At 45.1% G+C, this 15,998-nt stretch overlaps 1 protein-coding gene across 4 annotated transcripts in view; it reads right to left on the bottom strand.

The window, feature by feature from the left end:
* Window positions 1-10,662, bottom strand: part of ABCC3 (ATP binding cassette subfamily C member 3) — a 51,836-nt gene extending 41,174 nt beyond the window's left edge. The window contains exon 1 of one of the 4 annotated variants that reach the window (XR_003923554.2): window positions 10,549-10,632. Coding sequence is in view for 1 of the 4 variants with exons in the window: in XM_030015438.2 (XP_029871298.1) it covers window positions 10,549-10,578 (30 nt within the window). In the remaining 3 variants the exon portion in view is untranslated. Of the gene's footprint in view, window positions 1-10,548 lie in introns of all 4 variants that reach the window. The other 3 variants (XR_003923553.2, XR_005932520.1, XM_030015438.2) reach the window with 3 other exon arrangements.
* Between the last annotated feature and the right edge of the window lie 5,336 nt (window positions 10,663-15,998).

Below are 15,998 nucleotides of genomic sequence, written 5' to 3'. Positions count from 1 at the left end.
GAAAAGGGGGAACAAACAGAAAACCTAAAGCTAGACTGAAAAAAAGGAATAGGGAAATTCCTGTCTATCCCTTTCGCAAGCCCCAAGGATGATGTTAACAGAGCCTGCTGAGAAAGACCACTCGGGATTCTGGTCTTGGGTTTAAGTCTAAGCCAACTCCTACTCCACTACAGAAGTTTAAAATATAAGTGCCTCACACTGGCTTTACCCGGCATACAGCTGACACTGCAGTAATGCTCTTCAAACAGCCAGCAACCCAAGGGAAGACTAACGATATCTTTTGTAGTCTCAAGCAGTTACCTCCATTGAATGGATAAATTAATACATGTTTCTCTCTATGTTTCTACAGGGCAAAAAGAATTGGGAAAAGGACAGGAAACACAAATTTATTCTTTATCTGCTGGAAGGTGAAGGCCATCTGGTTGACGTCATTCACACTCTACCCAAGGTTAATACATGCCATATCGCTGATTCTCTGTCAGTTATCACTAGTTGGCACGTTATTTAATGTTAAAAATCAAATTGGAAAGCTGACTGGGAAGGTACACCTGAAGAGTAAAAGATAGGGAAGTGAATAGCTGACAGTAACAATGCTTCCCTGCAGTAAACAAACATGGAAATGGTATCTCTTGTAGAAGAAATTGTTAGTGAGAACTTAAATGGAGTGGAGAATCTTCCTGCCCTTCTTTTGCCCCTAGATCTGGTAAATATCCTGCCAGTGAGTTTCACTTGCACAACCTCGCACAAAAAAAGAAAAGAAAAAAAAAAGGATGTTTTTCTCTTGGCTCTACCATACTGCCTCCTCCCAGAAACAAAGATGGCTCTACAGTGGCTCTGAACCACAACACCAAAAACAACCAGGGCTCAGTCTTAGCTACAGCACAGGCTTCATCTCAGCCTCTCCATGTCTCACCTCCCACTTCTAGCTGTTGTCCATCTCCCCTGCTTGGTCCCTGTTGGTAAACTCTTTGGGCAAACTCTAGTAATCATTTTATTAACACAAACAAGCACTCTGCTCCAGGCCTCCAAAAGGCTGCCTGTTTCAAATAGCCTTTTCAGGGCAAGATCATCCATTTATGTTTCCAAAGGAACAATTTCACCCTTATGCACAGAAGGAGTAACATGCTTCATTAATCCACAGTGCCTGTTGCACAACTTAATTCCTTCACATGAATACATGAACAACCTTTCCCCACTGCCCCCCTCTTAAGGGCAAGAGATAATGATATTCTCCACTGCAACACCACAGCAATACTGCTTGGAAAAAAGGTGGGGTTGGGAGGACGTAAGCATTTATAGTACTTACACAGTTAATAACCAGAAATAGTATTTTTCTGTTTACAAAGCACACTGCAACAGTTACCTACATTAGTGAAGGACACCATGCAGGACGCTTAACTTTCTTTTCCAGCAGTAGAAGGATCTTTAGTGACTTATTTTAATGGATCAAATAGACCTGGCACGAGTTCATAGCCCATATGACCTAGTTTATGGTTGTGGAGTAACTAGTCACAGGTTTTTGCTTGAGTTGAAGCTTTATGGTACAAATGGTACCAACAATGCAATGAACTTGAGAACTGTGGACCAGACATCCAAAAATCAAGGTATGGGTTTAGTGACAGGTGTTATATAAAACAGTAAGTTTCTCTTTCTTCTCCTTTTAGTTTTTGAGTTTTAAGATTAGAAGTTCAGATCTTCTCTGCTGTCATGAACAAAAATGAGGCAGGATGAAAAAAAAGTAGGTTCATATTCTGCCACAGTCATGTGAGCCCAGCAAATGGGGCTTTCAAAAAAGCATCTATAGCTTGAGAGAGTAAAGTGGAAGTTGACAACAGTAACTATATGTATCTAAGACAACAAACACCTAAAGTAAAAGTAATATCCATCTACTTCAACTGTTTTAGTAGCAGCCAGCCTTCTTGCTTGGACAGAAGAACATTTATTGACTTGCAGAGGGGAAGGCATAGTGCAACCACAGAGGTATGAATGCTTATGAATCAAAAACAGGATTGAGAGTAAAAGGAAACAGGATCATTCCTTCAAAATAAAGGCCCTGACTGTCTTTTAAAATTGATCAAAGGTATATACCCTTGTAGAGAAAACGTTCTGTTAATTGCATCATCAAAGGCCTTTCCTATGGCCTTATGCAAGTACAAATAAAGGAGTGGGCTGCCTTGTTTCAGCACAGTGTGATGATGGGTGTGGGGGAATATCCTTAATTTAAGCCATCCCATATCCATTCAATTGAAAGGAATTAGGTTAATTCAAGGATCATAATGAAGGTAGCTCAATTAAGAAGAGGTAGGAACAGCTGAAACAGCTGCAAATGAGACAGTCCCTACTTTATTTTCTCCCCTTCCCACCCTGACTCCTGCATTTTAAGCTGGCCCATCCAGTTGTGCTGCTGTACAATAATAATAAAAGGGATTGTCACAAAAAAATTGTCATCAGTGCTGCTCTGACAGTCCGCCTGCCTAGTGGGAGCTGGAACCGACAAATTAACTGCAGCGATAATGAGATTTTAGCATGTGGTCAAGGCTGCCTTTAACATGACAGTAGCGTGGGAGTTTGGTGGGGCAGGATACAAAGGTGACATGCCATCTCAAGTGTCCAAGGTTGGTCACACTCTTCAGCTGCAGGGACACTCATTAGGGGAGCACCAAGAAGTCCAATGCAGCAGCAGGCTAGAGGGCAAGGACAGAGTCTGTGTGCTAATGAGCTTTAATGGCCAAGATTAAGCCTGGTTTACCACTCGCAGAACTGACCTATGCTCACCTAACACAGACGAGCATTACACTCTAGCTATACTCTTGAAGTTAATTTGCACAAACTATACTCATCTCGGTCCGCAGACCTACTTATTTCAGTCACTTTTATTCAGCAAAAGAGTGAAATCCACAGTCTGGCCCTAAACCACGGCAGTAGTTTCAGAGAGAAAAAGAGCTCGCAAAGCACCATTACAGGCAACATCTTTGGGAAATGTCTGCTCCTACACCTCCCCCCATCCTCTCAGCTATTCTCTCTTCTCTTCCCTTCTTCATAACGTGAAGGTTGGCCTTCAGTGTTGTTAAGCCAAAAAATTCAGAGATAAAGAAAAGATGGGATTGGGTGACTATCAAAAAGAACACGTTAATCATAGAAATTGGAGCAAAGGCAGAACTGTCCTGGTACATTGTTCTACCCCAAACCAACTGCATGCACAGCTTCTATCCAACACTAAGTGACGTGAACTTAAAGCCTAAAACGTGATTTTTTTCAACACCCAGGAAATCCCTATTTCTAAAAGGATTGTGTTTACCTATGATCTGTACAAACACTCTGCAACTGAATCTGCCCAGCCAGTGCTGGTACGAAGAGAGCAGCGCCATCCCTAAGGGACTGCTGTAAAACCACAGTGGTCCAATTGCAACATGCTTACAACAACAATCTTTCAAATACCCAAATGAGCCAGAACTTCCACCACTTTGCCACAAAGAGGCTGAGACATGGAAAGTGAATTTTTGCGGGTCACCAACATTCAAGCAAGATGTACCAACTCTGTATCGGGGCAGGAGAAAAAAGGGAAAAAAGAAGCAGACAGAATAACGTTGCTGCCTATGGAAATTACCACTGGCCACAATCTTCCATCTGATAGATCTTCCAGTAGTAAACTATTTCCCCCAGAAGATATACTTTGCTTTTTCAAATGAGACAAAATATAAAAGCATAAAGTTTTTTACTGCTTTTTGTTCCACTTCACTTGCTCTCACCTCCCCTTACTGTAATAAAATGATTATACCCAGAACATGGAGAATTTATCCTGTTTATTTTTCCATGATTCCAATTGTACTTAGTAACAAAGAGAAATGAAAGGGAAAAAATTGCACATGTAAGAGGTGGGGGAGATTCTAGAATACAAGTCATTCAAATGGGGGGAAAAGAAGAGGTAGCAAAGGAAGAAATGAGAATTTTTTTTTTTAATTGCACAAGTGTCAAATGTATTCTCAGAAAGTTTCAGAAAGAAAAAAGAAATTATGACTTCTGAAACTAAATGACTTTGACATTTGAAACAACTCCTGTGAAATAGTTTTTCTTCTCCCCCTCCTTCATTTCTTATTCTGTTCTAATTCAAAGCTTTATGACACCAGCACGTGACATTACTGTAAATCATCTAAGTTTTATGTTGACTTCGCCTCTCATGCTGCCGTGAGATTAGCACAGGGACAAGGTGCCAGCTCACACGGGCCCAGCACGGAGTCAGGGCTGTTGGCTGTACAAAAGCCTGAACACGTTCCTGGGATGATCTCTGGCTGCTTGCCGCTATGCTCTCCTCCAGCTCAGCCAAATAATGTGTGACTGGATAATGGCCCATCATAGTCATGGCAGTATCATCTGGAGACAAATGGAGCATTAGCTTACTGGAAAAATCAAAGATCCCATTTAATAGGTTTTTCAAAGGAATTTTTTTTAAATTAAATTTTAAACAGTAATAGTCTCTTCATTTTAATACATTACAAATTTACACATGTAGAAAGGAAAGGATTATATCTCCAGTGGCATAGCAGTTTGCCTACCAGGTAGGTTAGGCCCATCTCAAAATGCTTTATATTCTTAACTGTAGCGATTAAATAAGCTCCATTTTAAGGAGCTCCTCATGTGACTCAGGTTTTGTTTCAGATATTATTTCTTTTCAGGAGGCAAATTTTATAGTATTCCTAAGCCCCAGACACCACATCGACCAGCTATGTCACTTAAGCTAAAACGGTCAGAGCTGTGACCAGGGAGGAACAGTTGTGTTGAAAGCTGAAGAACATACATGACCTTGAGTTTTGCTACAGAGAAATAGTCTCCCCGTGGGGCTTTAATCCTCCATTAAAGCAAGGTAGGACCTTGCCCCGCTACCATCTGCCCCATCTCACAGCATCCTCAAGTTTTACTGTCCCACCCCAGGGAAACACATGGAAGGGAGGGACAAGCAGGCTGTTGCGTCCAGAAGATCTTTGTGAAGCATCTCCTGCAAAGCTGCAGTGCACCTGGGCAAAGAAAGATTCTTTTCCCTCTAGGGATTTTTTTTCCTAAAAATCCTTTTTCCTGCAATTCTAGATTGCAATCAGGAATTCCAGAAGGGACTCAACCATGCTGGTCAGATGTTGGTAGTGACAATTTTCTCAGCTGCCCCCGTTCTCCTGCACTGAGGACTGTATTGTTCATTTGACTAGTCAGTGTGTTGGTTTGAAGGAAATGGCAATGACTGCTTTCCTTGAAAAACATGAACAATCACATTCACATATTCTACTGAAATGAATGTCATTTTCAAGAGCTTTGTTAATTGACACTGTCATTGAAGGACTCCATAAATCCTTGATATTGGCAGCTTTCACTGGTATTAAGTTTTGCTCACAACTCTCAAATCCAGACTTCGTCTTTCCCAAGCAGATTCAAACACAGTCTCTTCCACCGTTTACACACAGATGAATGATAATAGGTCCTGGGTAATACTCCAAATCTACTGATAAATATTTATACTGCCCTTGACATTGAGAATCTGAGGCCCAAATCCTTTAGCAATAGCTTCCATTCAACTCAATTCAAGAATCTTAAAATCTTGGAGGATTTGAGCTTGAGTACATTGCTTTTAAGTTTAGGATGTTACCAACACAGCTACCCTTTGAGAGAGCATAACTTCATAGATCTGATGTCTGAAGAGACCATTAATGTTACCTGTTTTCATCTCCTACCTAACATGAGAAAGAGCACAGATACCTGACACAATTGTGAAGAGATTTATAGAAGTGGGACTCAGTTACCTGAAGTTGGATGCAGTTAACAAAGATTATGTGGAGATCTGTATCAAGTTTAAGTAACTACAAACACTGAACATTCTGTGTTTATCACAGTGTGGCAGAAGGGGAAGCTAATATATAAAGAACAGCCAGTCTGGACCACATCATCCTACCGCAGAATCCCTCCTTTGCAACGACCTGCTACCACCTTTCGCTTCACTCTTCCTCTGCTAATTTAGTTGCAAATATAATGGAATAACTGAAATTCAATGTTTTATTATTAAATTAGGGCCAAATCACATAAGCTGTGGGGGTTTTTAAATAAACTTGTACATGTTACAAGTACATTGTCATCTTCCTTGAAAGAAAGATTTCTTCCTGACTACATTTATCCTAAGTCATCTTGAACTGCAAAAAATTTAAGCGTGATACATGATGATGCAAAAGGGGAAATTATGCAGCGGGCAGACTGGTGGCACTTCGAGCCAACAGAGGAGGAAGCTGCATTTCTAGAGAGCAGCATGACTTTTAGTCCAAATCTACCAAAATTTCACAGAATGACTCAAGGTGAAGGAATATCCGCAAAGCTAAAGGTTAAAGGGTTGCTTGTATGAGACTATCTCAAAGACAAGACTGAGGTATTGTTTACTTTTGAGAATTGCTGCAACTTCCTGCTGAATTACTCAAGAGTCTCTGGATGAAGAAGGAGCTGGCACTCCATGTGGGACGGGGGAAAAAAAAAAAAAAAAATCTGTCAGGATACCAAGACACAGGGTAGGCAAGGAAACTGAGCTCTGTCAGCTAAGCAGGATCAAAAGGAACAAGTCTGGATCTCATCCATAACTGACTAGAAGTTGTGGTCTCCCTTTTGAAGCGCCCTATCACTTCTCCTACCATTTCCTATTTACGCTGTTAAAAAAAGCCAACATCAAACCCACAAGTTGTTGCTTAAGCCTAGGCACTCAGTCTGTCTGCCCTCTAAGGTGTTTCTATGACTCATCATCTCAACAGTACCCAAGTACTGCAGAGCACTTAATGTTTTATCCTCACAGCAGCCATAATGCCATTTCTTAACCAGGAGTCTGAGCCACACAAAGACAAGGTATCTTTACACTGGAAGAGAATTTGGTTTTCTAAGCTCATGTTGTTTAGCTGTTAGGCCAAAACACTTTCGCAACAAACAGTCCCTAGGAGATCACTTTCTTCTCCTCTCAGAGGAACCACTCACGTTTTACTACAGTGGAGGACATAAGCAACAAATAAGTGATAATTCAGTAATATCTACTTCTCAAGTACAGAGATTGTGGGTCACATAAATTGGCATGCCTATCTAGCACACTTACTATCACACAGTAAATACGTGACAGAATAAATAGGAGATAATTATTGGCAATAGTAAACAGCACATACCCACACAAGGCAGTCCTTAGGTGTGTTATCACATTCATCTCCTGAAAGGCATTTAGCATGGAAACACCATTAGGAGAGATCAACAATTAGCTTTGAATTCTCAATTGAAGTAGACAGTATGTTTCAAAGTGTTCAGATGAAGAGATTGCTCATACTGCATTTTGAAAAAATAATGTTCCGGTTGTTCCTCTTTATGTATAAAATACCCTATATTTGTATTAGCAGTTTGCTGATTGCATGTTCAACAGGTAAAGCAGTAGCTGGAAGCCAAAAGCTTTTATAGATTTCTAACATGACCTACAGTGTTTCCTTTAATTTCTTATTTCTAAAATGGGTTGAACAGGAAATTATTTTGCCTCTGCACAAACACAAAAAAAACCAACCCGTTGACATTTTGAGCAAAATTCCCCGCCCTGCATCAGGGTGAAGAGTTGAAACCTTAACACTTTTGATAAGCCAAAAAAATCCAAGATAAATCAATCATCTATTAAAGTTGATATATTTCAATGTAAACATTTTTGTGAGCTAATTCTGAACTGTTTTGTTTTGAATCTGACCTCCTTTTAACAGAAAAGTATTGTAGTTGGTTTAAACTCCAAAACAAAGAACTGTTTAAACTGGAACAGCATGTTTCCTTTCGCGCTAAACAGTTTTAAAACTGACACCAATAAGTTGTTCAGCTTCCAAAAATATCTAGATTTTCTTTGACAAAAAAGTGGGGAAAGAGCCTAAGTTCATCAGCTATGAAAAAGCAAACATTAATACTGGTTCACATTTTATCAAGTTCTTGATCTGAACTGCAAAGCTGCGCACCATTAGTTTGCGCGCACAGGCCGGTAACTGCCTTTCACCTTGTCCTCCCTTCTTCAAGTGTACAGCAGCACGAGAAACCCCAACTTTTGTGGACTTAGTTCAAAAAGAAGCCTCTACCTGCGTTTTCTTATGGAACGGCGTATTGGCACAGCAAATCCTTTCAAGGTGACTGTCATCTACATGGTCATCACTTAAAATCTCTCATAAAATCAGTTCACTGTATACACTCCTGTTAACAGACAAAATACCACCGCCTACCAAAACTAGGGTACAAGATCCTTGGTCACTGAGTTCAATCTGCTGGTCATTGGGTCACATGTTCCATTTCACACAGTTATTGAGTACCATTTTTTAAAACAATTACACAGATGGAAGGTTGTTCTGACTCTAAACAACTCTGGATCATTCCAAAGAAACAGAACAGGTCTACATTTATTAAGTAGTTTGCCCATTTGTTTAAGGAACACTGCTCATCTCTTTTCAGTCAGTCTCCTTTTATTCTTTAGTAATATTTTATGTTGACGTACAAGTATGTGATAATTACACAAAAAAAGAAGTTTCTGGAGGGCCTTGTAACGCATGCCTGACATCTTCCTTCACAGACTTGGACAGAAAATGCATTCGTCTGCCAATCCAAACTACCATGTTTCAGATCAACTCGATTTAGTCACATTTGCACTATTACTTTGAGCAAGGCTGAAGGTATATTTTTTAATTATTATTTATGCTTTGTTAAATATATCTAGATCTCTTCGTCATTTATGCTGTAAATAATTGTTTATTAATTAAAATATCTTCCCTGGATTACCTTTATATTACTTCCTGCAAATTTAGTTTTGAAAAGTTGTGGCAATATTAAAACCAGGATACACTACCAGAGCGTAGCATACACCAGACACAGCACCGCAAAGGGTACTGTGCTTGAGTGTAACAGCACTGCATAAAGTACAGAATGATACATTTATTTCATACTTTAAACCAGCAAAACTTCCTAAACATTTTACATTAACATATCAACAAACTGTTATCAAAAGCTTTGGCTACGAAGAGTAGTTGCACTACAAGCCTTCCTTGAGAAGCTAAGACATGCTTCTTGAGGCAGTCAATAAACTAGTGAGCAGTGTTGATCTGTTTGTGCTTGTTCCTGTTCTATAAGTGTTTATAGTAGAAATAAAAGGTGAAAATACTTGTTTGAGCAAGCTTATCTGCCAACTGCTGTAGCAGAGAGCGCGCAGAGCACTCAGAAATGAAATCTCAGACCAAACAAAGAAATGTAACCAAGGGGCTTAGGAGCCTAAGTCCTCTTTTAAAAACTAATGTTTAGACAGATTTTGAAAGATAATTAGTTATCTGAAGATGGAGCTCAGCATTAAGTCCTCATAACCAACTGCTTGTGTTGTCCTTTAACAGCTTTCTAGCAGTGATTCATCTTCAGCCATTCCTTTTCACTCCTGCTCATCTTTCTTTGAAAAAATCCCCCTTCAGCTAAATCAATATAAAAGAGAAAGACGCATGCAAATATTGTGATTTATTGGTGGGCAGTTCCAGATTCACCGTACATGCTGAACTCCCCATAGCTTCATATAGTCTAAAGTGTCTGTGTACACAGCAGAGAGGAAAGCAGCGTGCTGTACCTTGGGGAAATACTGCACCAAGTCCTTGTAACAGCATTTACACACTTCACCATCTGAGCAGACCATGGCAGCAATTTCCAAACTTTTTTGCTTACAAACACAGTGCCTGCTGCAATCAGCCTTCCCAAAAGACTGATGGCTCCAAATACGAACATAAGTCACCGCAGTTCTCCGAGGCTTGCGACCACCCTTGGCTGCCACGAACCCATCACTCTTTAGCAGTAACAAAGCGCTTAACAGGGAGTACTTTCCTGCTCATCAGAGGGATTCTGAAGAGCAGCAGCAACGCTATAAAGCGGGACCCCTCAGAAGAAGGCAACAGACAGGTTCATTGCTTTATGGTCCAGAGATGGACTACAGCTGTTAGGAGAGCTGTAGGAAACACCGCACCTCCTGCAAGGCGGCGGGAGCTGTGGCACGGCCTGGGGTCTTGTGGGGTCCCCTGGGGCCTTGGCTCTGGTCTGGAGGCGATGAATCGCGAACAAGAAAGGCGTTACCGGCCCTGCTGCTGGTCCCGCTCCTCAGCCGGCTGCGGGAGGACTCACCGCACCAGCCGGCTCCCGGGACAGCCAGCCGCTGGGGCTAGGCAATCAGGAGAAAGACGCAGCTCAGCAGCTTAGCCCCTCCGAAGCCGCAGGACCGCCCTCTCCCTGCCGGCTCCGGCCCCCCAGACCCGGCGCGGCCGAGCACACGGCCCCTTTCGCGGGGAAACTCCCCGCGGCGGCCGCCGAGCGGGGCACGGCGCTTCTCCTCCGCCCCGGGGCGAGCCCCACAGCCGGCGCCGAGGGGGCTGGTCCCCGCTTCCCCCCTGCCGGCCCCTCCGCGCACACCTCCCCGGCCAACCTTCTCCTCAGCGCGGGGAAGCCCGCGGGGCGGGAAGGGGAGTTGGGGGGGGGGACGGAGGCGGCACCGCCGGCCGCGCTGCTTACCCAGAAGCGGGACCCGCAGAAAGCCTCCATGGCCGCGGCAGGGGCGCAGGAGCCTCCTCCAGGCCCACGCCGGGCACCAGACTGGGGGAGAAGCCGGCTCCTTCCCTCCTGGGCGGACCGGGGGCGGGGAGGACGGGCGCGGTGCTCCCCGTCCCGCCCTCCCCGCCGGCAGCGGGAGGTGCCGGCGCTACCGCCCCGCTGCTCTCGGCCCCTCAGGCCGGCAGGCGCCGGCCGGGGCCGCGTCGCCTCGGCGAGGCGTCCTCAGGCGGTGAGGCGGCCGCTAGAAGGTCCGAGGCCTCCCCTCAGCCGGCGGGGCAGGCCGAGGGCAACCCCCGGCCCCGCTGTGGCAGTCCCTCAAAGGCCGAGCACACCCGGCCGGTGTCACGGGGAGGGAGAGGGGGCCGCCGCAGCCCTCCTCCGGCCCCTAAAGCCTGGGCGCTGCTGCCGAGATGTGGCTTCTTGCTTTCCAAGGGTGACCTCCCTGTGGAAGGACCAAGCCCCCAGGAAAACATCATTCCCCTGGCTGGTGTGACCGGTGCTGGGACAACCAGAGCCCTGCTCTTGGAGGGGGACGTTGGTTGTCCCCACACGGCAAGTGAAGGGTGGGCCGAGGGACGGTCACCCGGGGTGGCTGCACGAAGCTGGGGTATCTGCTGGGTTCGGGGACCACGTCCGTCCGTCCAGACCGCTCAGGCTAACGTTAACATCTTGGGGACGCTCGTCCTCGCCCCTTCAGAGCGGTGTGGAGTGTGGTTGCCTCAGCGGACTTAAATGAGCTTTAATGTGGACTTTAATGTGACTTAAATGAGCATCACATCTCTTACCCATCCATCTACAGGCTCTTCCTTCATGCTGATTGCTTCTGCTGTAGACATGTGGTTAAACCAGTGGCGTGGATCTATTTTCAAAAGCTTTTAGTCAATAAATTTGACGTATATGTGTAACTAATAGATTTTTGTAGTGTAGCACCTTGGGCACAATCTGGATTTCACCTCCCTGTGATGCAGAAGCACTGTTTGCTTTCCTCTTGGGCAGGGCTTGCCCTACAGCATTATTGACCTTCCAGCACCTGCTGTTCATCCACCCACTTGCTGTAGCATCTGGTTCAATAACATCACCTCACGCAAAGCACCCTGCTGCCACAAATCTACTTAAATATTTTAAGAGTTTGAGTTTCCTTCCTCGCTGGAAGGTGAGGAACCATCAGGCAGAAGGGTGTTGTCAAAAATGCTCACCAGAGCAGAAAAAAAGTGATGAGAAGCACAGTATTGCTGTGTCCCAAAAATATTTCATCCCTAAAGAAAAAATATTCTGCTGATCTTTTATGAAGGTCACTGAAGATGCTAGGGGTGATACCCACTCAGAATACTATCAGAGGAAGCTGTGTGCTTCCCACGAACAATGCTGAGAATTTGTTTTAGACATTTACTATAACCTGGCTAAAGGGACACAGTTCTTATTAGTGTGGGAAGATCTTGCCCAATATAAGGTTCTTGGGTGACTGCCTACAAGATTTGAAATATCGGGCTGATCCAGGCTAATCAGCACAACCACATTACAACCCTCTCACGAAAATACTGGAGGAGCCCTAGACAACTGGGTGAACGAGGTCTTCTAAGGACATCATGGGTTGTCTTTGCAACTCTTACATCAAAACTTTTTTTCAGTGGAATTGCACCACAATAAAAGTTTTAAGAACAGTCAGTAATAGCTGCGAGTTACTCCTTTATGGCAACAACCTGTGAGAGCAGTTGCTCCAAGAGAATTGCTGAGAATTTGATATCTCTTGACACGTGGACACGCACTTCTGTGTTTCTTGCTCCACAGAGCAGAACTTTGTGCAGTTTGAGAATGTGCCCGAAATTAAGACCAGCTCTGACGTTATGTCACAGCTACAGAGGCACCTCACAAACAGCTACTGTAGGCTGTGTGTATAGGAGGGGAGAAGTTTATTTTATCAGTGTACTGCACAGTTCCATTGACATGTGCAATGTGAATTGATCTCTGATTAAATTATTGACTTCGGTGGAATTGTTCCACTGTATCTGTGGACAAAGTTCCTGTATTAGCATATTTTCCCTGGGTCTTACAGGACCCTAAAGTAGGGGGCCCTAAATGATTCTGCCTCTTGCTTCATGTTCCTAATTCATGGTGGGCAGCTTCTGCCTTCAGTAGCAGTTAGTGCCATTAAACAGGGATGGTACTGATGAGTGGGTGCCAGTTGGGGTGCCAGCCCCCCCTTTGATTGCGAGCCCCCCCCATGAGCTCAGGGAGAGCCACCAGGCAGCCAGCCTGGACCTCGCAGCAGACCCTGCCAACTTGCACTGGCTTTGCAGTGTAATTACTGACTTCCAGGTGCTGTCTGGCAAAACAGACTAGCAGAGAGAGAAGAATCAAAGGCAGGAATTAAGGAAATATTAAAGTCTCAGACAGACAAAATGGGGGGAAGCTTAAAAGCTTCTGTGAAGAGCCATGGTAAAGGATTCTGCTGAACCTGGTGCAGAGCGGAGCCTGAAGCACTATCTCGGGCAGCTCACTTCGGTCCTGTTTCCTTTAGATGATGGGAAGGAAGATGGAGGTACCTAGAATGTGTCATTACTCCTGTGACGTTCCCCCAAATGCAAGGTAGCTATGCAGGAAAACAAAGTGGCACCTTTGGTGCAAATGTCAGAGAGGTCACGAACTCACGTTTTCACACTGGACATTTATTCCAGGGAGTGGCAAGATCTGATCTGGGTTCATTCAGTAATGTATTTGCATCCTCTTTTCCATGCCAGCTGCACAGTAAAGGACTTTTTACCTGCTAGCACATAGAGCAGGTCAAGTCAGCGCAATCACAAAGCACCTACAAGGCACACCCAGGGCCACGCAGCAGAAAGTTAGCTATCAGCTAGAGAGATTGGCTGAGGCAGGACAGGAGGTAACATGAGAGAGAAGCTGTTTGTGTAAGCACAGTGCCAGGTACGAGGCAGGCTTCTTTTCATATTGCACCTCATGCTGATTTGCAAAGCACTAAAAGCAAAATGAAGTGTGACTGACTCCTGAAGAAATCTGTATAAAGGAGGACATTTAGAGTTGAGGGTTGGGGAGGGCTTGAGCATGTGCAGCTCTGGAAGTCACAGTTTTATGGTTAGTTGACTATAAATATCATCTTCTTTCTCGGAACAGCAGAGGCTCAGCTTCCTTTCCAAGACCCAAAGGTGTCACATTTTACAGATGGTAAGAAAAAGAGTCTGCCAAAGCAGCATTTACAGCAAGGCCCTATACATTTACTTTATAAGAAAGGGGATGACACCTTGTTTTAACACACATAAGATGTGGACTTGTAACAAACTCTGCTTAAAGTCAACACTGCATGAGTAGCAGCAGACTTTGGGTTTCTTCTCCTCAAGCGGTCAACGGTGTTGCATATAGCGTGCATCTCTCTCCTTGCAGGAAAGGATTTAACTTTAATTTCCTCATTTCTGGAAAGCACAATGAACAGTTTAGAAGTCCCATGATAAACCAGATGAGGGAGTGGGCTGGGAATTTGCAGCCCCAGTTTTTATTCACAGCTCTGTTTTGGGCCATATATTGGCTCCGTGGCTTTGTAGGCAAGGAGTGGAAGGCAAGATTGCCCTGGCTGAAAGAACAGAGGCAGCAGTTCCCTGGAAAGCCAGCGCAGGGAGGTTGGGAGCACACTGCATTTGGCCTGAAGCTGCACTGTAAAGTCATTCTGTCTACTGTGGAGTGAGGTGGGGTCCACCCAGTGCATTAAGGCTCTGTAAAAGGAGAAAATGGTGTGTGTATGACTCCTCCAGGACACCGTGTGTAATACCGTCTTCCCCTGTTACATGAGTGCTCCTACATTTCATGCTGACAGCAGTGAGCAGGAGAAGAATCTAGACATGCTGAGAACTGCCTAGATCGCCCCAAAGTAGTCCTGGAGCTGCTCCAGCAGTAAGCAGCCAAACTCTGAATGCACTGGGCATATCTCTCTCACCTGCTAGGTAATTCCACAAACGTGCTCTCCAGTGCCTACAGAGGTTGACTGAAGCCACGGCAGGCATAACACACCCCAGCTTGTGGGTGGTTTAGCTGCAGAAGGAGCTTAGAGTGATGGATGAACAGCGACAAACAAGAGGCACGTGGCACTTGGGCCTTCTGGAGCTGAGACCCAAACTATCCTACCCTGACAACTATCCAGCCCTGACACAATTGCCACAGCTTATCCTCTCCCCCGTCAACTCGGCCACCCCACAAACCCCTCCTAGTTTTAATGGGCTGAAGTCGTTCAGGATTCCACCGCAAAACAGGCACGCAGAATTCACGGTGGTTGCAGGAATCCAAACACGGGGTCCTGCTTTGTTTGCATGAACGTGGAGTTGTCACCAGGCCTTGGCCACACTGAGATGGTGGCATCTGGCAGAGCAGTTCTGCACCGCCTTTGCGGGTGTCAGCCCAGCACATGCTGTCCACTGCAGTATTTTTTCTTTGTAGAATGACTCCAATATTAACTTTGTCCCGATTTCCCCCGGAACAGCCGGATTCTGCTTCCCGTTCCCGTAAAATAATTGTTAACACAGTAAGTAATTAAGTGGTTTAACCATCCTTTTCATTTCCCAGCTGGACCTGCAGGGGTCTTTGGTTGCATTAGTTAGAGTATTAAACAGATATGGAGAGATGATCTATTCAGGACCTTTGAAAGCTTGCCAATTATAGCATCCAGTGACTCAAGCAATAATAGAAAATGCCAGAGGATGTTGCAGGATTATATAGCGTGTTGTAAACATATCCAAAGCATTGAATACAATGTGTAAAAACCACCTTAAAGTCCAATCACTCTCAAATGCGAAAATGCCAGCGGGGCAATGGCTTCACTGATGACGCTGAAGACCACACCAAACCAAACAGAAACAGCAGGTTACGGGGGATCTCAGGTGCAGCCTGAACTAATGCACACAAATATCCCAGCTAAACCACTTCATGGCATTGCCATCTAGTGACAAGCACTCAGCCTGCGCCCAAGTGAACACCCGACCTCTGAGCACCTCAGCACGAGCCACGTAAGATGGCACAAGGCCTGCTTGATTATCCTGCTCCCACGCTGGGCCAAGCAGAGGTTAAACACCGAGCTCACAGGTTGGGGATGTATTGTAGCTGCTGCATGCAGTCCCATACGGGACTGGCACGGATCGGCACGCGCAGGGAGGACTGTGTGCTGGGCTTCTAGGTTTTACATGTGCTTAAAAGGACACGTAAGACTGTGCAGGGACGAACAAGCCTCTCGGGTGCTGCCACGGCCTCTGAGATGTTAGACAGCCCTAGGACTGTCCCTGGATGGGCTGTCATCTCCCAGGGCTTTGCACAAGCCTGAGCCATGCAGCTGGGGAGAGGAGAGAGATGCCGGAGGGTGTGCGCAGCAGCCCGGCTTCGAGCAGCTCCCGCAGCCACGGAGCAACGTGTGTCTC

Source organism: Aquila chrysaetos, chromosome 5 (assembly GCF_900496995.4).
Source record: "Aquila chrysaetos chrysaetos chromosome 5, bAquChr1.4, whole genome shotgun sequence".
Taxonomy (NCBI): Eukaryota; Metazoa; Chordata; class Aves; order Accipitriformes; family Accipitridae; genus Aquila; species Aquila chrysaetos.
This window is presented reverse-complemented; position numbering and strand designations above follow the sequence as displayed.